We start from the raw sequence: 23,207 nt of genomic DNA, 5'->3' as shown, positions 1-23,207 counted from the left end.
TATCTTTTAATTTTGTCCCGTCACTTACTCTTTGCAGCTCAATCACTCAATAAACCTTGCAATGTGTATCTGTTTTATATCCCGATATTCGTCAACATTATTAGTTTCAGTCTAAAGATTAAAGACTCATGTTAAACTCTTATTTATGAGCAGAGAATAATATACACTCGATTAACAGCAGAATATTTTGCAAATGTGAGGTTGATCACTTTCGTGTTAAACCTTAAGTGATACATTGATATTTATTTAACTATTGTTATATTGTCATGATACAGTTATAATAATTAATATTATTTTATGGATGTAAGTAAGCAGTTTACAGACATTTGAAATAAAGCTGAATTTAAAAGCTGGTTCCAGATCAGCTGTTTAGAGGCGCGGCTCCAGCAAGATTCAAGATTCAAGATTCAAGATTCAAGATTCAAGATTTTATTGTCATATGCACAGAGATAACATGAAGCAGTCACTGTCAATTAAATACTTGGGTCACAGGCTCTCTTTAAGCAATGCTCAGTCATTTCAACCCAAAAAAATAAAATATAAATAGTATAAAATAGAATAAAAAAGAATAAAATAGAATATCAAAAATTTAAAATAGAAAATAAAATATATATATCTAAATATATATCTTTACAGATGAAGAGAAAAATAGAGCAACAGGTCACCATGACGACCAGAGAACATCTGTATAAATATACACACATTTACATTCTGGAGGAAAATTGCTCGGAGCAGCGGGATTTACAGATCGCGCGTCACCATCCCGCTACGGAAGCCGAGTGGGCCAGTGTGACGCGGCTGCTGCTGGAGACGAGCTAAGCTAAGCTAAGCTAAGCTAGCCCTCTCGTCGTGACCATGGCCGCTCACCTGAAGAAGCGAGTGTACGAAGAGTTCTCTCACTCGAAAGTCCTGCAGGTGAGAACACGTGGTCAGACACGTCACTGGTTCTGCACCGCCGCAGGAGAACGTGACGAATGACAGCTAGCTAGCAGGCTAATGCTAACGGGCTAACTAGCATAACAAACAACAGCTAACCGCTAACAGACACAACACAACGCAGATCAGCTCGGAGATGTCTGAGTTACATAAAAGTTTAAAAAGGAGCTGAGTTGTAGTTCTAAATATGAGTTGTAGTTTTAAATTAGCTAAATCAGCCTGAGGTGCATTGAGCTAACAACCTGTGGCCACGTTAGCTGCTAGCTGTTAGCTGACATGAGCTAACTCTCCAGATTGTGATGAAGTCAGTTGATGATGAGTTTATTGTTCACGTCAGAATTCACTTTACACTTTAACTCCTGCTGCTGTTTTCTGACTCAGCAACTTTCATGTTATTTATGTATAAATATCAGCTTTGTCTTTTTAACCCTCTGTGTTTACTGAGATATTCTGAGGAGATGACGTAGATCAATCTGCTTCTTAAACTCCTGAGTAAAAACATGATGACATCTGCCCAATTTTTAGGGTTATATAATGATAATATTAATATCTATCCCCTTAGCAGAGATGATGAAGTAAATACCCTGTTATTCAGGACTCTTGTTATGAGATGATCGATTATTGTTAACTGTGTTTTCTCTATAAGTCGAGTACATTTAGAATAAGCCAGTTTACTATAGATGGCAGTTTTTAAAAGGTCCCAGTATGAAACAGTGCTCGGACTATTATTATTATATTATTGACTGAGGCGGAATCCTTCAAGCAGTTTGTGGCTTTTGTCTGAATAGAGAATATTACACATCAGGACTGGAGATGAGGACGCTTCCTGCCTTCAGATAGAAAACAATGGACTTTTAATTTTTTTGCATCCTGACAGATTCCCCAAGAAGAAGCTCCGGCCAAGAAGTTGCGTCTGTCCAAGCCCAGTAAATCTGCGGCTCTGCACATCGACCTGTGCAAGGCCACCAACTCCACCGACGCGCTGCAGTACCTGCTGCAGTTCGCACGCAAGCCCGTGGAGGTGGAGAGCGTGGAGGGCGTGGTCAGGATCCTGCTGGAGCATTACTACAAGGTAACTAACTACTGAGAGGTTCAGAAACGTAAAACCTCTTTCAACACACCGCTCCATATACACTTACTTCACATCATATGTGATATGTGTTAATATAAACCATATTGATATTATATATCATTTTATACAATAATATTGTCTTTTGCACACTGTCTACATATTCTTACACTCATAGTATATTATATTATCTATTGTATAGTCAAATACTTATATTTATACCTCCACTATATATCATATATTATAGCATACTCTCTGTATATTCTTTGTATATATATATAAGTCTATATACACATATTTATACATGTGTACATGTTATAATTATTATTATTATATTATTATTACTATTATTATTATATATACTGTTGCTGCCATTATTACTATATACTGCTATTATATTGGTATAATTACTATCATATATATAAATATATATTATGCTATATTATATACTATATATACTGTACTATTTTTATATACTGTCTAACAATAACATTACCATCATATCATCAGTACTATTACCATCATCTTGCCACTGCACCTTATCTACCTGTTTATCTTGTGTTTCAGTTTTTTATTCTTTCTACCTCAATATTTTATTGTATTGTATTGTATTTTATTGTATTCAAATATACCGGCTGCTATGACAACTTAATTTCCCTTCGGGGATGAATAAAGTACTCTATCTATCTATCTATCTATCTATCTATCTATCTATCTATCTATCTATCTATCTATCTATCTATCTATCTATCTATCTATCTATCTATCTATATCTAAGTAGAAAGTGTATTTTGCACGAGAGATAAACCCGACTATAAACACTATTTACAATCTTTCAATGTATGTTCACAGTGTCTAAAATGAACAATCGCTTGTGATGTTGTGTTGCAGGAGACAGATAATTCTGTGAGGTTGAAGATCGCCTCTCTGCTGAGTCTTCTCTCCAAAACTCAGGGTTTCGTGCCCGACTGCATCGTGGATGACGCCATCAACACACTCACCAACGAGAGTAAGACTCACACAGTTTCAACCCACAACTTGTTATCATTTCAGCCACAGTGTCAGTCTGTTTTACTTTATTTCTGTGTACTTATACATTATAAGTAATACAGTAATTCAGAAATTCCAAAGAGACTCCTTGGAATTTGCTGTGATTTATTTTATGTATTCCCTATACAGTGTTTAAGAAATATTAGTAATTCTTTGTGTCCACTATTTGTCTATGCATGAAGCAGTAATGAGACACATGTTTTGCAGGACTTAGAGCATAAATGTATGTAAAGTGGCTGATAAAAGCTAAAAATTCAAACCTGTCTCTTTTTAGTTTTGTAATTTAAATACAATTTTATAATATTTTTCAAAATATGGGTATGAAAAGGGTTGTATGTATTTTGGTGATCTCAGTTGGGAGCAGTGGAAACCAGAGGCTTTGTACTGGGAGAAACTACAACAAGATCTGCAGAACCCTCACATCACAAACGTAAACAAACGTAAACAAAGTTGTGTTTCTCTCCGTCTGCAGAGTCCCACCAGGTCCTCGCTCAGCTGCTGGACACTCTGCTGGTCATAGGTACACAACTACCTGAGAGTCCTGCAGTCAGACAGAGGCTCATCGAAGTGGCCTGCAAGGTGACACACACAAACACACACACACACACACACACACACAAACACACACACTACTCATCATTCTCAACAGGACTTTCCAGAAAGCATCAACCCTTGTGTGTGTTCTCGTTCTCCCTCTCAGCATCTGTCAGATACGTACTTCGGCGTGAGGAACAAGTGTCTGCAGCTCCTCGGGTGTCTGGGCACGGTGGACACGCCCCTGAGCAAAGACAGCGAGGGACCAAGCACCTCCACAGGTGTGGGACATTTATTAATATCATTAACTGGTTAAACTGTGATTCTGACTTTTTAAATGTGCTTTTAAACTGAATCATGTATCATCAGTGTGTGGAAATACTGAGACGAATATATTGAAGAGAACAGTCTCCCAGGACATGTGTTTTATTAGTGTTTTTATTGTTATGGCAGATTTGATTCAGTTCTCATGGAGACTTACAAGGCCTCACTGTGTCCAGCATTATAGTCATAACTCTGTACACCCACATGTCTGGGTCCTGATTGTCTGATGGGTTGTTGTGATGTGTTTTCATGGTTTTGTTGCCATGTGTGATTTGACTTGTAGCTCCAGGAGCAGTGAGGGACGTCCAGAGCATCATAAGCGACTACTTTGGAGACCAGGAGTCCCGGGTCCGCACCGCAGCCCTCAAAGCCATGGTAGGACACCACCAACACCCACACCTCTCAAGAAATGTTGCCTGCACCACACTCGTCTATTCAGAAACCACACAGTGAAGCCACAGTCTGCAGCCAGAGAACTCAGTTTGTCCTAATATCACAACTCTGCTCTTTGCTTTTCAGCTGCAGCTTCACGAGAGAGGGATGAAGATTCATCAGATCATTTATGAACAGGTAACAGCAGTTGGATTAACCTCCTGAGAGCATGGACGTCAGAGTCAACAGATCTTTGTCACAGATGTAAAAACATTCTTCAGTGTCGAGTTTAGATTTGTTTTACATCTTTGTCTGTGTGAGAATGATGATCAAATACTGTAATAACAAGTGTTTGCCATGTGAAGGTATTTTATGGTTTTAAAGTACAGTGAATTCTCCTCTGGTGGTGGTGACCATAACAGTTACAACTACAGTAGCTGTAAAAGTATAAACATGTGCGTGTGTTTGTGTATATTTATCCTGAAATGTCAACGTATATATGAGACCTCTGTACACATTTGAGCCCTGATTTTTTTTTTTCTGAAGTTATTGGCAGATTCAAATAAAGAATTTAAAATGATAACTGTGTCTGCAGGCCTGCAGGTTGCTGTCAGATGACTATGAGCAGGTTCGCTCTGCAGCAGTGCAGATGGTCTGGGTGCTCAGCCACCTGTACTCAGAGAGGTGAGGAGATTTGACCCAACAACATTTACAGGATTAAGGATTGAAAAGTTCTGTCTCTCAAGGCTTTAAATGAGGTGAAATTAATTCATGACCAGAGACAACCAAGAATCCATTTTACCTAAAACAAACCCTTAAAGACCAATTATTTGTGTGATTGTTTGTACAACATTAAATTCAGCTACAGCTGATATTTTAATTAACTAGTTGCATTTTTCATTTAAAAAAAAAACTAGTGACGTTCCCTGACTTGTATTTCACTCTTCTCTGTCCAATCAGCATCGTGCCCATCCCATCCTCCAATGAAGAGATCCGACTGGTTGACGACGCGTTTGGGAAGATCAGTCACATGGTCAGTGATGGTTCCTGGATGGTTCGTGTGCAGGCAGCCAAAACACTGGTGAGGGAACAGGATCCACACAGTATTAGTATCAGTAGTATACTGTATAGTAGAAAGTACAGTTTATAAATACTAGGCCTTATTGTTGTGTAACGTTCAGAAGAGAAACTTGTTCTTTTCTTTTGTGTCAGGGTTCGATGACGCAGGTCAGTCCTCAATTTCTGGAGCAAACTTTGGATAAGAAGCTGATGTCGGATCTCAGGGTGAGTCCTGGTTTATTCACAAGATGTTTTTTATAGAAATTATGGCAGAATAATGAGTTTAATCAACACAGCTCCACTCAACTCTTTCCAGAGGAAGCGCACGGCTCATGAACGAGCCAAGGAGCTTTTTGCTTCCGGAGAATTCTCCTCTGGCAGGAAGTGGGCGGACGACGCCCCGAAGGAGCGTCTGGACAGCAACACGGTTGCCCTCATCGCCTCGGGAGCCTGCGGCGCCTTCGTCCACGGCCTGGAGGACGAGATGTTCGGTACGGACACACAGGGTCACGTGATGTTAGACACATATCCCTCTGAATCTGATTTACATTCTAAGGCTCTTGTCATGATTTCCTCCAAAGGTTTTATTATGTGAGAATTTATGATTGATTAACATCTAAGAAAGTCTTTACACGTCTTACCCTCCATCCTTTCCTCAGGATTAGATTTACAGTTGAGCTCTACATATCTAATGATCCCTGCGTGTTTGTCCCGCTGGTCTTCACTCCATCTCTCATGTTGTTTCAGAGGTTCGTATCGCGGCGGTGGACGCGCTGTGCGAGCTGGCTCGCTCGTCTGCCAGCTTCGCCGAGAAGTGTCTGGACTTCCTGGTCGACATGTTCAACGATGAGATCGAGGAAGTGAGGCTGCAGTCCATCCACGTGCTGAGACAAATATCTACTCACATAACACTCAGAGAGGACCAGCTGGACACTGTGCTGGCTGTGTTGGAGGTATGTACACACACACACACACACACACAATAAGGTATTTCTGGACACACTGATGAAGTCCCTGTCGGTCTCCAGGACAAGTCTCGTGACATCAGAGAAGCTCTCCATGAATTACTGTGTTTCACCAACGTCTCCACTAAAGAGTGCATCCAGCTGGCTCTGCTGGAGCTGCTGAAGAACCTCAACAAGTATCCCACCGACCGCAACTCTGTCTGGAAGTAAGACTCGCTTCTTGTGTGTGTGTGTGTGCTTGTCTTTCTATAGTTATGAGGCCAATTCTGGTTCAAAACCATCATTGTGGGGACATTTTGACTGGTCCTCCCAAATTCAAAAGGCTGTTTGAGGGTTAAGACCTGGTTTGAGGGATATACATTTAGCTGTGGTGGTTTGGGTAAGGAGCCCAGGGAATGCAGTTTGTCAAAGAGTGTCTTCACAACTAAAGAACGACAAGTGTGTGTGAGTTGAGATCAAGTTAGTGAACCACTGGTTGATTGTAGTAAAAGTGTGATGTTAAAATCCTAAAATACAGTTTACCATCAACATTCCTACAAATGTAAAGATTCAAAGCCACACTGAACATCGCCTACCAGTAAAAGCTGAATTCATGTTGACACAGTGGTTTCTATTTGGATGGAAGCTGTTGACGAGCTGATGGTTGACTGTTTCTCTTTTCATTCTGTCCCCTGAGGTGTCTGAAGTTCATGGGCTCCCGGCACCCGACCCTGGTGCTGCCGCTGGTCTCCGAGCTGCTCAGCACGCACCCGTACTTCGACACACCAGAGCCGGACATGGACGACCCGGCCTGTATCCTCCACTCGCCTGAGAACCGTTCCGACCTTAACAAGCCACAGTTTGTGTTTGTTTCGTGTCTGGTTGTCTTCTCTTGACTCTGGTCCTGTTCTCAGACATCGCTGTGCTGGTGCTCGTGTTTAACGCGGCCAAATCCTGTCCCACCATGCCGGCGCTGTTCTCTGACCACACCTTCAGACACTACGCCTACCTGAGGGACAGTCTGTCACATCTCGTCCCGCCACTCAGGGTGAGAACTCAGCTGCTGTAGTGTTCAGAATCAGGTCACATTCATTTTCTCCATTGATCCTTCTCAAAGTGTTTTGTGGGCGTGGAACCTACCAGCTGTGAGATGAGTCCACACTCAGCAGCTCTGTTCACTCCCTGTCAACACCTGGACCTGTTCTCCTGTGTCACAGCTGCCGGGCAGGAAGCAGATCTACGGTCTGGACTCGGTGGACTCGGGTTGTGGTTCTGGCTCTGTGGAATCGGCTCAGCTCTTCCTGGTTCAGAGTCTGAACCGGGTCAGCACCATCCAGAACCTGGAGGCCCCCGGAGCCCAGGACCTGCTGGACTTCACTATACGGTACAGAAGACATGTTAGAGGATTGTTTCACGACTTTAAAAGTCTCTGTTGAACTAACGAGGAGTTTGAATCTTTGACCCGTGTGGTTCAGGGACTTGCAGCGTCTGGGGGAACTTCAGACCGAACTCGTGGGAGCTGCTGATTTCTGTGCCACGTACCTGCGCTGCCAGCTGCTGCTCATGAAGGTACCTGTGTTATTGTCCTGTTCCATTCACCATGTGTGGCTGCAGAGGTTGAGTTAAAGTTGCATAGTGTTGCTTGCAGGTGTAGCAGCTCTAGTTTGAGGAAACAGAATCGCTGATCTTCACATTTGACCTTTGACCCTCGTCCCCTCAGGCTCTGCAGGACAAGCTGTGGAACGTGGCCGTCCCTCTGTGCCTCAAACAGAACGTCACGGCCACAGCAGCCGCTCAGCAGGTCAGACACACACACACTCACGTCTGTGTTAGCACTCCTGTTAGGTCCTCTAGGATGAAGTGTGTGCTCATTTTACATGTGTGTGTGTGATTTTGTCTGTAGATCTTAGAGGAAACCTACAAGCTGGAGTTTCTGTACAGTGGTTTGGAAAACAGACAAGTGGCCACAATACATCACGTCCGCCTGCAGGCCAAAGCTCTGCAGCTCGTCCTGTCGGCTCGCACCAGGCAAGGGTCAGTACACACACACACACACACACACACTCTTACATTCAAGACTTCACCTGCTCACACACATCAGTCCATACAGATGTTTCTTTCTTCTTCAGGTTGGATCCTCTCATCAGCAGCTGTGAGAAGTTCCTGCTGGACGTGGAGTCTTTTCAGAGGCGAGTGAAACCGACCGGACTTCCACATGTCACCACAGCACGTTGGGTCAGAACAGTCCCAATGAGCTACCTTGGAAAAGAATAAATATTTAATATGAATTATTTATTTATAGACATTTTAAAAAGCAGCAGTGCAACATTCCTCGTTTGTAGCATTTTGTTACCAAGCAACCACCTGCAGGGGAGACAATCTACTTCCTGTTTACACAACATGACCAGTGTCACGTGATGTGTGTTTTCGGGTGTGTCAGTGTGGACAGAGATTAGGAATGCAAAGCCAAAAACATATATTTTCCTACTACTTTTGTGTTTGTTCTGTTTTTATTTTTGTAAATGGTTTAAAAAGTTCTTTGCAAAGTGGAGTTTTGGTGGTGAGTTCGTGACCAGGTCCCTGAACGCTCTTTATTTCTTCTTCCCATGTTTCCTGGAACCTTCAGGCTGTTTCTCACAGAGCTGCCCGGCCTCCAGGACAGTTTTGTGGATAAACTTCTGGAGCTGATGCCGCGGCTGTCGTCCTGTAAACCTGCAGAGCTGGTGAAAATCCTGCAGACGACCCTCAGACAGAGCGGCCTGCTGCAGCTCAAACTGCCCGAACAGGTATAGAGAAGAAACGAGGCAGTGACCTCTGACCCTCAAACTCACTCCCAGTCGGTCTGCCGCTCTCTGAGCAAACAGCAGCGCTTTTGTTTAACGTTTCCTCGCCCGTCAACAGATCCACCGGGCGACCGCCACCATCATAGAGCCGACGGGGGAGTCGGACAATCCGCTGAGGTTCACATCAGGCCTGGTGGTGGCGCTAGACATCGACGCAACGCTGGAACACGTCCAGGATCCTCAGAACAGTGTGAAAGTACAGGTCAGTTTGACTCTGAACTCAAGGTTCTCACTTCACAATCGGGGTTTGGGTCAGTTTGATCTTTAGTGTTTATTTTCGTACAGACATTAAAGCTGCTTCACGTTGTGTCTGCAGGTTCTGTATCCAGACGGTCAGAGTCACGTGATCCATCCTAAACCCGGAGACTTCAGGAAACCTGGACCGGACCGACACAGACTCATCACACAGGTCTACCTCTCGCACACAGCCTGGACGGGTCAGTCTAATACTCTCATCTGACATATTAAAATGTTTCAAATCTACTTTGAATATGGATTCAAAGATTAAAACATTCTATCTGCTCATTTTCTCCTGTAACTGGCTTTAACATTTCCTCTTTATCCCAGATCGAGTCTTCAGTGTGAGAGAAGGATTTATTAGATTTGCTCCGCTTATGCTCACACTGCAATCAGATATTAAAAGTTAATGGATCACGATGACCACTTCCACTTCTGACTGTACCCTCTCCTCTTTTCTCCCAGAGCCGTCTCAGATCGAGGTGCGCCTCCTGCTGGCCTACAGCTCCTCCTGCACCTCCTCCGCTGCCAAGCAGGGGTGGAGCGACAGCATCGACGGCATCCCACCACCGGAGGCCGCCGTCGAGGGAACGATTCAGTTCAGCAAGCCAGTCAAAGTGTTCATCATGCCCAAACCCACCCGACGCTAACCAGACACACAAAAGACTTTCACGCACACAAGAGTGTTGTTTTCACCCATGTTTTCATTTGTACTGTTTAGTGCTTCTAATTAAGACAAACCCATGTGAAGGAGATTCATTCTCTTATTTTATTTTCTGTAGCAAACAAGCAGACAAACCTTCATATCATGAAAACATTCATCGACTTCACAGCAACCAGTGAATGATCTTTACACAAAAGGTCAAAGATCAATCTGATTTAAAGTCGACTTTGAAATAACATCAACGACAAACTGAATTTCTCTGCCCACAGATTTTCTTCATCTAGAGGCAAATATACAAAAGTGAAAAGAGTTCACTGATTTATAATCTTTTATATAAATTGTCTTAAGTCGCCAGTGATCTTCTACAGCGCAGCAAACACATCCTGAGGACTTTCACACTCTAAGATTAGAACTGTTGTTTCAGTATCAGTGAGATCTGCAGGAGGAAACCACCGGTTCACACCAGACGGTGGAACACGGCGCCGCCATCGTCTGTCGGTCATTTCCTCCGGTGCACGAACACGGGGCGCGTCCTCAACAGGTGGAGTGAAAGACTCCGCCCACCTTGACCCCCTGACCGACCAGTTTGTTGTATTCAGCAACGGCCTTCTCCGTCTGCAGGACTCTGACGTCCACACCGCTCTGCTTCACAAAGTCCAGAGTGGTGGAGGGAACCTGAGGAGACACGACCACAGACTTAACACTGCAGAAACCAACACAATAAATCACCAATGTGGCTGCAGGGGGCGCTGTTGCTCAGTAAAAGTTACACAGGATGCGTTTCAGGTGCGTCTGACAGAGCAGAATCACATGTTTTACTCAATAAACACGATCCAGCGTATTTTTTCCCCCTTAAAGTCTCTGTTCTTCTGTTTCACTCACGTTAACTACAGTGATTGTGTTGTTCTGCTAATGTGCTGCTCACACTCCAGCTCCAGTGCAGACACAGTGTTTCCGCCATGACACCCTCCCCTGTTCACACTCCTTCAAACCAAATCCATATTCAGAACCAGTCCAAACCAGTTAAGGCTCCATTATGCTTCTACGTATCCGTTTCTCGGAGAGGGTTGCACGGAGAGCGGAGAGTCTTTGTTTGATTTTTACCTCTCCGACGACTGTACGTTGAAAACAATTCACCGCCAAACCCATAGGTGGCGCAACGGAAGACGAGCTCAGAGAAGCCTACCCCATTTATGGGAAGAAGAAGGTCAAAATGCTGATGTTATCGTTTCTTAGCGCAGCGGTTCCCCGGTCTTGTTTCCGAACTCTGTTGCTAATTCCACAGCTTAAAGCTCCGTGTAGCTTGAAGCTAGACGGAGCTAGCTATCTCCCCTCCCAGCTTCCACACACAGTCAGCAGGGACTCCCGGCTTTAGTTAGATGATGGAAGGGAACACTGAACCATGACGACTCTTTGTCTTCGCCGGGTGTTGATCCATAAGTCACTTTGAATTCAGATACAGGTCACATGGCTGAAAACACCTGATCTGTGTCTGATTAGAGACACTTAACAGATCAGATTCCATGTGATTTACACTGTTCTTAAACAATCCGATGTGTGAACGTAATCTTTATGCTCATGAACAGAAGAACTAGTTACAAGAGAATGTTAGAAACTGATCTAAACTCACAGGGTTTTAAAATATGTGTAATATCAAATATCTTCCAAGTCTGTTCTATCTGATCAGTATTATCTACATACACTATTAAAGGAGATATGTTTTTCAAGTTTTGCTTTCTCTAGTGTTTTATCAAGGTTTTTTTGTGAATATAAAAGTTCTGCAAAAGGAAAAAAAGTTTGTGGTAAAGGCAGAAAACACTGAAGCTCCTGAAACATCCCGTCAGTCGTCCATCCCATAATTCTACTTCATCATGATGTGATGTCATGCTGCCCCACATTTGCATAACACACGCTTAACATGATAATCTGGCTCATCCCTGGACCAGGTCCTGTAGAGAGAGTGATGAAGACATCTACAAGAGCTGGAGGTTGTTGACCAATCACAACAGAGAGGAGCAGCTGGCCAATCAGAGCAGACTGGGACTGAGTGATGTGTTTCCTGAACTTTAGAGCATGTAAACACTTTACACTAATTCAAATGATCAACGTAGAAATGTGCAGAATGTGTCTCCCTCCTTTGAGGCTGGATCTATAAGGTTCTGGTTCCTACACTGGAGGGTTTGTGCTCCTCTCTACCTGCAGGGCTTCATTCATCCCTCTTCCGATGACCAGCAGGTCGACGCCCCTCTGCAGAACCTCCTCCACGTCCGCAGGCTGCACTCCAGGGTGATGCTGGGAGGAGAAATAACAAAGGGTGAGCCCGGTCACAAAGGAAACCACAGCGGGGGCTAAGGTCCTGTTTCAGTGTTGGTGGGACTGTGTGCAGGTCATGTGAAGGTTCTGATGGTGGTTCCACTCACGTTAGTGCCGGTCTCCCTCCAGTCCCAGGCCCGGCTGCCTCCAGGCCACACCTTACAGTCCTTGTAGCTGGAGGAGCATCCCTTCACCTTCATGTGGCCCCAGGAGAGAGAGGAGATCTCTGGAGAGGACATGGCTGTAGCACGCAAGCTGCTGGAAGACAAGGACGCCCGGAGAGACAACAACTCAAGGACATCTCGATACATGAGGATCAGAATCCCCACCCTCTGGAAAACGTGTTCTGTCCCTTGAACCAAATCTTCCTACATGTACCAAATCAATTTTGAGTCATATAAGGACATGTCTTAGTGCAAACTAGAACTGCCTTACTAAAAACCACACAGTGTTTAAGGACCTTAAAGTTTTTCCCAAGTTATTTGTGTAACTGTATTTTCTCCAAAATGATGCCTCAGCGCTCCTCATCCATGTTTCTGCAAAACACTTTGATGTGATGTTAGACAAAGTTATAAAACTGTGTAACGACTCAGTTCAGGTGTTAAAATTATTGTTTATCTGACGGTTGTTCTGCACATTCCACGGGAAATTGAACATTTAGCTGTTTTCTGAGTAACGAAACTGAAAATAATGAAAATAAATTACCACACAACCAGCTCAGCCCATTACTCCTGAATAACACTCAGTGGTAATAAATGAGTGAATATATGGAATTATCGTTATGGTTTTCTGCATCGATTGATCAATGTGGTCAGAGTCCACACAGGAAACCAGACTGGAGCCAGGAAACCAGTAACACACTGTTGGTCTGTGGCAGAAGACATGACAGACCGAAAGACTACAGACACATGTGTGACGCTGTTGTCAACAGGTCACTGAGATTTAAGAGAAATGAAAAGGGACCGAACAGCTGTTTACCTCGTGTCGATGTCAACAGACAGGCCACACCCACTGGAATTCACTTCCTGCTGTTCTTAAAGGGAAACACAAACCGGAAGCAGTTTAGTTCAGCCTTCCATATGTAAATACCGCACTGCATGATGGGAGATGTGTGCACGGTTCATCAGATAGAGAGTAAATAATGTGTGTCCGGTGTTGTACTGAACAGGATCGTGTGTGTGGAGCTGCTGCTGAGGCCCCGCCCCCTGCAGCCGGTGCTTCAGTGAACGTAGTGAGAGTCAGCACCGTCAGTCATGATGGTGTGTGTGTGAGACACGCCCCCTGTCTGGGACCTGGACAACTCATACTTACCTGGCAGGGGAGACACCACGATCAAGAAGGTGGTTCACCCAGGGCGAGGCTCAGCCATTGCACTGCGGCTGTGCTGACCCCTGAGAATTCCTCAAATGTGGGAATCTCGACTGCATAATTTGTGGTAGTGGGGGACTGCGTCCGCGCTCTCCCCTGAGAAAGTGTCCAAGAGAACAAGGAGCTGCTTCCACATGAGAGCAGCTGAGAAGAGGCTCCTCACAGCTTCAGGAACCAGGAGACACAAGGAGCTGCTTCCACATGAGAGCAGCTGAGAAGAGGCTCCTCACAGCTTCAGGAACCAGGAGACACAAGGAGCTGCTTCCACATGAGAGCAGCTGAGAAGAGGCTCCTCACAGCTTCAGGAACCAGGAGACACAAGGAGCTGCTTCCACATGAGAGCAGCTGAGAAGAGGCTCCTCACAGCTTCAGCTCAGGAACCAGGAGACACAAGGAGCTGCTTCCACATGAGAGCAGCTGAGAAGAGGCTCCTCACAGCATCAGGAACCAGGAGACACAAGGAGCTGCTTCCACATGAGAGCAGCTGAGAAGAGGCTCCTCACAGCTTCAGGAACCAGGAGACACAAGGAGCTGCTTCTACATGAGAGCAGCTGAGAAGAGGCTCCTCACAGCTTCAGGAACCAGGAGACACAAGGAGCTGCTTCCACATGAGAGCAGCTGAGAAGAGGCTCCTCACAGCTTCAGCTCAGGAACCAGGAGACACAAGGAGCTGCTTCCACATGAGAGCAGCTGAGAAGAGGCTCCTCACAGCATCAGGAACCAGGAGACACAAGGAGCTGCTTCCACATGAGAGCAGCTGAGAAGAGGCTCCTCACAGCTTCAGGAACCAGGAGACACAAGGAGCTGCTTCTACATGAGAGCAGCTGAGAAGAGGCTCCTCACAGCTTCAGGAACCAGGAGACACAAGGAGCTGCTTCCACATGAGAGCAGCTGAGAAGAGGCTCCTCACAGCTTCAGCTCAGGAACCAAGAGACACAAGGAGCTGCTTCCACATGAGAGCAGCTGAGAAGAGGCTCCTCACAGCTTCAGGAACCAGGAGACACAAGGAGCTGCTTCCACATGAGAGCAGCTGAGAAGAGGCTCCTCACAGCTTCAGCATCAGGAACCAGGAGACACAAGGAGCTGCTTCCACATGAGAGCAGCTGAGAAGAGGCTCCTCACAGCATCAGGAACCAGGAGACACATCTCGTCCACTGAGACTCGTTTCTGCTGCTGCTTCACTTCCTGTTTCCTCTCGTCTGAGCACAACTCACACACTTCACCTCCTCTTTCCATCTCCATGGTTTCCTCCTGCTGAGGTACATGTCCATCACGTGTCCTCACGTTTCATGAGCACAGCTCATATCCACAGTTTGTCTCATGGAGCTTCACAGGGAGCCTCCTCCTCTGTTCTTCACCCTCGACCAGAGACAGGACAAACAAGCAGAACTCCATGAACAGGGAAATAAGGCAGAAAGCTCAGAGTCACGTGTGAGGGGTTCTTCTCCCAGGACGACACAAGAGCAACAGACGCTGAACACATCCACTAAATAACAGTTTTTACACCAGAGATCAGAAGAAACACTTTGTACCACGACGGGAAAGTGTGTTTAAAGTATTAATACATCAGAACATGTCTGATAGAGATGAAGGAGCAGCAGTGACTGAAGAACTGAGGAGTTATTGTCAGTAATGATATGTTGATGAAGGGTGTTGCTCACACTGTCTAACAGTAAACCTGTTGACACTCTGATCACAAGTCATGTGACTCTTGTACAATCACTTGTATGTGATCATGTGTTAATAAACTGTGAGCAAGTAACTTCCTTCTTACTTGTACTTGCAGTATTATGCTCTAATAATTAGGGCCCTAGCACCGACAGTGGGTGGCCCTATTGAAGTTTGAAATGGGCGTGGCAAAATGGCTCAAGTGCGCCACCAACGGGAAGTCCCCATAGTTAGCTTTCACCGATCCTAACGAGAATGAGGACATTGGTGTATCATGACCAGATGCACAAAAAAGTCTCCTAGTTGTTAAGATTTCAAATTTTAGTTTCTCTCTGTGTCTGACTGAATTCTTAACAATGAAGATAAAAGTAGTTTTAGCTAGATATTATGCTTTGTACAAATTATTTAATAACAACCTTTTCCTTCGTAATGTTTAATTTACAAATTAGAAATTGTGTGCATCACAACGATGGTCAGTCTCACAGCTGTCTTGATAGGAGAGTCTAGAGAAAGTTTGTTATGTTTCATTTGGTGCAGCCAAGATGGCAGGAGCATGATATTTTCTTCTCAAGGCTAGGTTATGGAACACAACATCAAACTATCAGGGTAGGGAGAGTTGCCTAGCAACCGGCAGAGTACTGTAGGAGCATGACGGAGAGCTGCTTCTATGTCTCTTCCTGGATTCGGTGACAAGAGGCGTCGGACTGCGGCTGGACCAATAAGGGTGATCCAAAGTGATTTGCGGTGACACCCCTCCAATATTTTATAACCAATCACATTAAATCTACTGTTATAATTATATCAAACCCATTCTGTCCGGGGCATTTTGTTAACTTCCTAGTGCTAACTGACTTAGCCTAGGCTGTGATAATTGTCCATAGCTATGTTTGTTCAACTTTTCATTGTTTCTCAATAAACACTTTAATTAGACCAGACTCTTCTCGTACATTAAGGATAAAAGAACACGCTTGACACAGTCCATTATGAAAAGCATAACAGAAAGCCCGCCATTTTGACTTTAGTGGCCATTTCGGCCATATTGCACCTTTTTACTTTGACGTACTTGTCCCAGGGCTTTCATCAGATCAACTTCAACTTCTGTGAATGTCATCTCAACAAGATGGAGATATAAACCACCTCGGCATATTTGATATGCTCTTAAGGGCAGCCCCGGGACCACGATTGGCCGACAAAATCTATAGGGACTTTTGTCTTTCATGACAAACAAAAAAGTCTCTTGGATAGATATGCGCCCGCCATTTTGACTTTAGTGGCCAATTTACACATTTTACACATTTTCACTTCGACGTACTTGTCCCATTTCATCGGATCAACTTCATATTGAGGTGAGTGTCATCTCAACAAGATTGAGATATGAACTACCTCGGTATATTGGATTTCATCACCAGTGTGACCATGGCGTGCCACCAAAGTTTGATTACACGCCATCAAAACATGAGGTTCTGTATCTCGGACATATTTTGTCCAATTGAGTCCAGACTAGACATGTAGGACAAGATTCCCGGCCTGATGACATCTACACAGAAAACACGACTTAAAATCACAGCGTACCTGCTGTCTACAGGAAATGACATGTTTTATACTTCGATGAACTGCTCTTGGGTGCAAAAGAGCTCAGTCAACTCATTGGATCATGGTCAGAATTGTGACATTTCCTCAAACCGTGTAAACATTGATGTGCGTTGAAAGTTCATCCTTCGCCAAAGGAGACGATGTTGTCATAACTCCACTCTGCATTATCCTATCACCACCAAACTTCTGTCTCATGATCAGAGTCCAAGCCTGAACAGCTCTATGTGTCAATATGATACACACATTTACAGTGTTTTAATTACTGTTGTGGCAGTACAGCACAACTGCTGTTTGGAGCGGTGTGCCGTTTTATCTGAATGAAAGTTTTTTACGGATGTGGTATCGGATCTGTACTTTAATATTAATATTCTTATATTAAATATTTTATTTGGATAACCAAATTTACTGAATGCCAAAAGGCAACCCATTTTATGGTATCACGTTTAATGCATTATTGCACAACTTTTGTTCTTAATATTCTAACCCAAATGAATTAGCTTTTTGAGGGCTTTAATTTAACATTAAAGTCACTTTAGCCCAGTTCCTACAGAAATACCTTTGCTCTCTTTGAAACATGTAAAACCTGCTCTGTCTGGTATTGCAGCTCTGGAGCCCTGTGTAAGGTTTCATTATTATGTGTGCCATATATAACTATCAGTGTACTGCAATATATTGCTCACATAATAAGTATGCAGAATAGTAATATATGGCTGCCGTGTGACATCAAAGGTAGCTGCCTTTAAACAGTGTGACATCAAAGGCAGCCGCCTTCAAACAGTTTGACAACACTGCTGAGGAGAGGTAAGACTGTTGCTCTTTTCAATAGTGTGTTAAAACGTGGGGAAAAGAGGAAGTGAACGAGAGAGGGAGGAGCAGAGATCTGTTTGTGTTCAGAGGAAGTGAATCTGTTCTACAGTCTCTGGCAGCAGCAGAAATGGAGCAGCAAGAAAATCACCTGGAGAGAGAAAGATTCTGCTGTTCGATCTGTGTGGATCTGCTGAAGGATCCGGTGACTACTGTCTGTGGACACAGCTACTGTAAGAGCTGTATTAACACCCACTGGGACAAAGAGGACGAGAGAGGAAGCTACAGCTGTCCTCAGTGTAGACAGACCTTCACACCGAGGCCTGTCCTGGTGAAAAGCACCATGTTCGCTGATTCACTGGAGGAGCTGAAGAAGACTGGACTCCAAGCTGCTCCTGCTGATCACTGCTATGCTGGACCTGAAGATGTGGCCTGTGATGTCTGCACTGGGAGAAAACGGAAATCTCTCAAGTCCTGTTTGGTTTGTTTGGACTCTTATTGTGAAAAACACCTCCAGCCTCATCTTCAGTCAGCTGCATTGAAGAAGCACAAACTGGTGGAGCCCTCGGAGAAGCTTCAGGAGAACATTTGCTCTCATCACGACGAGGTGATGAAGATGTTCTCCCGCGACACAGTGTCAGCTGCAGCAGAAAGGACTGAGAGGCAGAGAGAGCTCGGGCTGAGGAGACAAACAATCCAGCAGAGAGTCCAGGACACAGAAAAAGACGTGAAGCTGCTTCAACAGGAGGAGAAGGCCCTCAATGGCTCTGCTGATAAAGCAGTAGAGGACAGTGAGGAGATCTTCACTGAGCTGATCCCTCTGCTGGAGAAAAGAAGCTCTGACGTGGAGCAGCAGATCAGATCCCAGCAGGAAACTGAAGTGAGTCAAGTCAGAGAGCTTCAGGAGAGACTGGAGCAGGAGATCACTGAGCTGAAGAGGAAAGACCATGAACTGAAGCAGCTCTCAGACACAGAGGATCACAACCAGCTTCTACACAACTACCCCTCACTGTCACCACTCAGTGGATCTACACACTCATCCAGCATCAGGATCCGTCCTCTGAGGGACTTTGAGGACGTGACAGCAGCTGTGTCACAGGTCAGAGGTCGACTACAGGACATTCTGAGTGAGACAGAGACAGAGATTTTACAGATTGTGTCTCGAGTGGATGTTTTACTGCGACAACCAGAGCCAGAGACCAGAGCTGACTTCTTAAAATATTCACAGGAAATCACAATGGATCCAAACACAGTACACACGCGTCTGTTGTTATCTGAGGGAAACAGAAAAGTAACATGTATGACTGAAGATCAGTCTTATTCTGATCACCCAGACAGATTCACTTTTTGGAATCAGGTCCTGAGTAGAGAGAGTCTGACTGGACGTTGTTACTGGGAGGTGGAGGTGGGGGGGAGAGCAGTTGGTGTAGCAGTCGCATACAAGAATATCAGCAGAGCAGGAGGCTCAGATGAATGTTTATTTGGATTCAATGATAAATCTTGGATGTTATATTGTGGTAGAAAGAGTTATGTCATTTGTTACAACAGCATCCAGACTCCAGTGTCAGGTCCTGTGCCCTCCACAGTAGGAGTGTACCTGGATCACAGTGCAGGTGTTCTGTCCTTCTACAGCGTCTCTCACACCATGACGCTCCTCCAAAGAGTCCAGACCACATTCACTCAGCCTCTCTATGCTGGAGTTAGTGTTGGTTGGTATGGAATCACAGCTGAGTTCTGTAAACTCAAATAGACTTGAGTCATTAAAAGCAGTGATTTAGCGCCCCCTAAAAAAAAAAAAGAGGGGAATTGTGACATTTCCTCAAACCGTGTAAACATTGTCTCCTTTGGCGAAGGAGATGATGTTGTCATAACTCCACTGTGCATTGTCCTATCACCACCAAGCTTCTGTCTTATGATCAGAAACCAAGCCTGAACAGCTCTATGTGTGATTATTTCCTCAGTGTCATAGCGCCACCTACCGATTCGCCATGAAACAGGAAGTACTTTGTAAATCCACTCTATTATACTACCGGCTCCGAACTACTGATCTATGATCACAATCGTGACCTGAACACATCCATATAATAATATTAGTTCAGGGTCATAGCGCCACCTACTGATCAGTTTGAAAATTAAGTTGTTGTAACATTGTCCAATTGACACAAAATTGCTCACGCTACATCAAAGCGCCTACTTGAACAGATCTATTAGTCTGTACATAATAATAGTGATTGTGCCACCTCCTTGCAACAGGAAGTAAGCTTTTTTTTACAACTATCATTCCATTTACATTTACATAAAATCTTCCCAGTATGATGTGCTATTTGATAGCGTGGACCGTAATGAGCAAGTAGCAGGCAAGGATCGACATCCTGTGACGGCGCAGGAAGTGAAGCGTTTATCCTTGCCGCAGTGCGCAACACGCATGCAACGCGGAGACGTGCGCTTGGTCATCGATCGCTCTCTCCACCCACCGCAACAGACTTGAAATTGCCTTTGCCCGGGCCCGTTAGTGCTACAACGTAGCCCTAGTTAGATATATATATTATATATAGTTTGAATGATTTATTGATCTGCTGTTATGTATTCATACCTGTGTAACTCTGGATATAAATCACTGTAGCAACAAATCAAACCCACGCCCAGTGTGATCAGATATTTGCTCCATATACAGACAGACAGACAGTTGGTGGAACTGGACAGGATTGGACATTTGGTTTGTTCTTTGACTTTTGCGTGTTATTAAAAAAATACTGCCCGTTTTCAGCCTCTTTAATATTTAAATTACAACTAATGTAAACATTAATGTTATTATTTTTTAAATGTAGCGTCGAGCCATTTTAACTCTATTTTACTTTTACATGTTATTATTGCGTTAAAATATTGCTCATAACAATTAAAAAAAGGATGTGCACATCCCGGTGACATTAACACATAAGGAATTAAAGTACAGTCCAATATTTATTTTCTTCTTAGTTCAGTTTATTGGCGGTCGGTAACCAACATTGAGGTGCATTACCACCAAGAGAAAGTACTTCACAGATTGCACCCAACATTAAAGGAACATGAAAGGAATCCTATAAATGCTTTGTTTCCATGATGCATTTGATGTTTATTTTATAGGCGTATAAAGTACATTGAATTGCCTGGCAGTTGAAATGTGCCACACAATAAAACTGGCCTATGATTATGTCCCCAAAGGTTCCCAATTAACCAATAAGAAGAAATGTGTCTTATTCTTCTTCTTTGGTTCGGTTTATTGGTGGGTGGTCTGTGGGACATCACCATTAGAATTGTGGCAGAACAAAAAACAACACAAATGAAAGGAAAGGTTTAAAAGAAGTCATAAGCTGTTCAGTGGATCGAAGCTTCCAAAGTCACAGCTTTTAGATTCTTTGAGCCTTCACGAAGCAGAGGATGGCTGTCGTGCACTTTGACCTCCCCCCCGACTGTGGTACGACTCAGCATCAGGTTCAGAGAGAGAATGAGTCATCCATATATTTGATAGAGACTATGGACCAGCCATTGACCGAGGACACCAGAAGACACCAGAACTTTGTTGCCCTCGTGACTAAAGACGTCTTGACCCAGTGTGGAGTGGTGATCCAAACAGACAACTGCCAAAAATGGTACAATTACATCATTCGAGTGACAAACAAGACGATGGGGTCGATCAAGATTACTGTGAAAGTCCGCATCAAAGAGAAAAACATCTCAGAAGTGTCTGAGGCTGTGGTCGAGGACCTGAAGAAGAGACTGAGCGGGACAGACGTGATGGCGGCTGCCTGGCCTCTGCACGACGCAGGTCTGGAGGAACTCCTGGTGCTGTCCTTGCAGAAGCAACTCAAGGACTACTGCTGTAGGCAGCGAATGGAATTTTGTTGTAGGATAATCTCCATTATTTCTACCATATTATTCATTTGCGGTTTATGGGCTCTCTTTTTTAATTTGGCCCCTTCAGGAAGGAGGTAATACTAACCCTAACCCTGTATATCAGGTAATAACTGTATATCAGGAATAACTGTATATCAGGTAATAACAGTAAATCAGGAAATAACAGTATATCAGGTAAAAACTGTATATCAGGATATAACATTATATCAGGAAATAACAGTATATCAGGTTATAACTGTATATCAGGTAATAACTGTATATCAGGATATAACAGTATATCAGGTTATAACTGTATATCAGGTTAAAACAGTATATCAGGTAATAACAGTATATCAGGATATAACAGTATATCAGGTTATAACTGTATATCAGGTTAAAACAGTATATCAGGTAATAACAGTATATCAGGATATAACAGTATATCAGGTTATAACTGTATATCAGGATGTAACTGTATATCAGGTTATAACAGTATATCAGCGGGAACACTTGCCTCAGCGAAGAGGTCTGAGTGATCACCAGCTTTATGTTGTGTTTTCTCTCAGCACTCGGGTTTCCTCCCAAAATCCAAAATCTAGACAATAACATAACAATGTCCAGAGAGAATCCTTTCTGAGAGACTCAGTTCTTTATTAAGAACGTCTGTTGCGGCGCTGCCTGTTGTAAACCTGCCTGTTAAGAATGGGCTGTTTGATTGGCCTGGGTTGATGCTTCCGAGCTTCTTCAGAATTATTCCAGAACAACAGCTCTCCAATGTAATGAGAGTATTAGGTGAATATAATATTGACATATTTTGTTTGATGGGTTTATGTGGAAACGGGGAAGGAATACAGAGTTTACAGTAAAAGAACAACACAAGAAGGAATAAAAAGGATATAGCAGAATTAGTCTTTCCAAAGGCCATTCATCTCTAAATCAACACACAACATGAAAGCTACTGCACCTCCTGTGTTATTAACGATGATGAACTGTGAAATGACGTCTGTGGAATGTACAATAATCATATGAGATCTTTGCACGTTCAAATATTACTTTTTAAGTCTGTGTGTACAGTATGAATGTGTACCTTCTTTTTATATGAATGATTTCACATGCACCGAGTGACACTATCAAGTTCATTGTATGAGAATGCAATGACAACTATTCCATTTCTATTCTTTTCATTGACGAATGTATTTCAAGAATAAAGTTGTATATTATGAGAGAGTACGTTTTTGCAAACATGCAGCAAAGAGAACCTCAGTGTTGTCCGGGTACACAAGTTCTGTCACGTGCCATCCTTCCTTTTTAATTTTGTTGAAATGCATTTGGTAGTTTTTGTTTAATCCTGTTGAGAAACAAATGGAAACGACTAAACAACCTCCTTGGTGTTGGTTATATGTCTTTAGTTATATTGTCTGCTGAAGTGACATGTGGTTCACAGTTCAGCTGTCTGCTCCCTTTTCAAAGTGGGTTCAAGTGTTTTTGGAATCACTGATTGAATAATCCACATCATCACAAAAACACAAATTCCTAAATTGTTTTGGATTCCCCCT

At 43.7% G+C, this 23,207-nt stretch overlaps 2 protein-coding genes and 1 non-coding gene across 4 annotated transcripts; 2 read left to right on the top strand and 1 right to left on the bottom strand.

Moving 5' to 3' along the window:
• The first annotated feature begins 789 nt into the window (after nucleotides 1-789).
• Nucleotides 790-10,889, top strand: ints4 (integrator complex subunit 4). The gene is made up of 24 exons (XM_061072971.1): nucleotides 790-915; nucleotides 1,814-2,008; nucleotides 2,897-3,014; nucleotides 3,528-3,634; nucleotides 3,756-3,870; nucleotides 4,197-4,288; nucleotides 4,433-4,483; nucleotides 4,881-4,969; nucleotides 5,246-5,366; nucleotides 5,498-5,569; nucleotides 5,661-5,835; nucleotides 6,092-6,297; nucleotides 6,373-6,515; nucleotides 6,986-7,101; nucleotides 7,203-7,336; nucleotides 7,506-7,672; nucleotides 7,764-7,857; nucleotides 8,009-8,089; nucleotides 8,192-8,322; nucleotides 8,418-8,477; nucleotides 8,915-9,074; nucleotides 9,190-9,333; nucleotides 9,448-9,568; nucleotides 9,834-10,889. Exons 1-24 carry the CDS (start codon nucleotides 856-858, stop codon nucleotides 10,016-10,018), a joined length of 2,937 nt encoding a protein of 978 aa, XP_060928954.1. The 5' UTR covers nucleotides 790-855; the 3' UTR covers nucleotides 10,019-10,889.
• On the bottom strand, nucleotides 10,115-13,396 carry aamdc (adipogenesis associated, Mth938 domain containing). 2 transcript variants are annotated; one of them, XM_061072977.1, is made up of 4 exons: nucleotides 13,324-13,396; nucleotides 12,453-12,603; nucleotides 12,229-12,324; nucleotides 10,115-10,707 (listed from the first exon to the last, which is right to left on the bottom strand). In XM_061072977.1, the coding sequence occupies exons 2-4, from the start codon at nucleotides 12,582-12,584 to the stop codon at nucleotides 10,567-10,569; spliced, it is 369 nt and encodes a 122-aa protein (XP_060928960.1). In that variant the 5' UTR covers nucleotides 12,585-12,603; nucleotides 13,324-13,396; the 3' UTR covers nucleotides 10,115-10,566. The 2 variants fall into 2 exon arrangements, with proteins under 2 accessions (XP_060928960.1, XP_060928961.1); XM_061072978.1 differs by having other exon boundaries at nucleotides 12,453-12,600; nucleotides 13,324-13,384.
• Nucleotides 13,397-13,648: 252 nt separating this feature from the next.
• On the top strand, nucleotides 13,649-13,812 carry LOC133004038 (U1 spliceosomal RNA). The gene has a single exon (XR_009678321.1). It is a non-coding gene; the product is annotated as a U1 spliceosomal RNA (small nuclear RNA).
• Nucleotides 13,813-23,207: the final 9,395 nt, after the last annotated feature.

Source organism: Limanda limanda, chromosome 6 (genome assembly GCF_963576545.1).
Source record: "Limanda limanda chromosome 6, fLimLim1.1, whole genome shotgun sequence".
NCBI lineage: Eukaryota > Metazoa > Chordata > Actinopteri > Pleuronectiformes > Pleuronectidae > Limanda > Limanda limanda.
The sequence above is the reverse complement of the archived record's forward strand: the minus strand, read 5'-3'. Positions and strand labels throughout refer to the sequence as shown.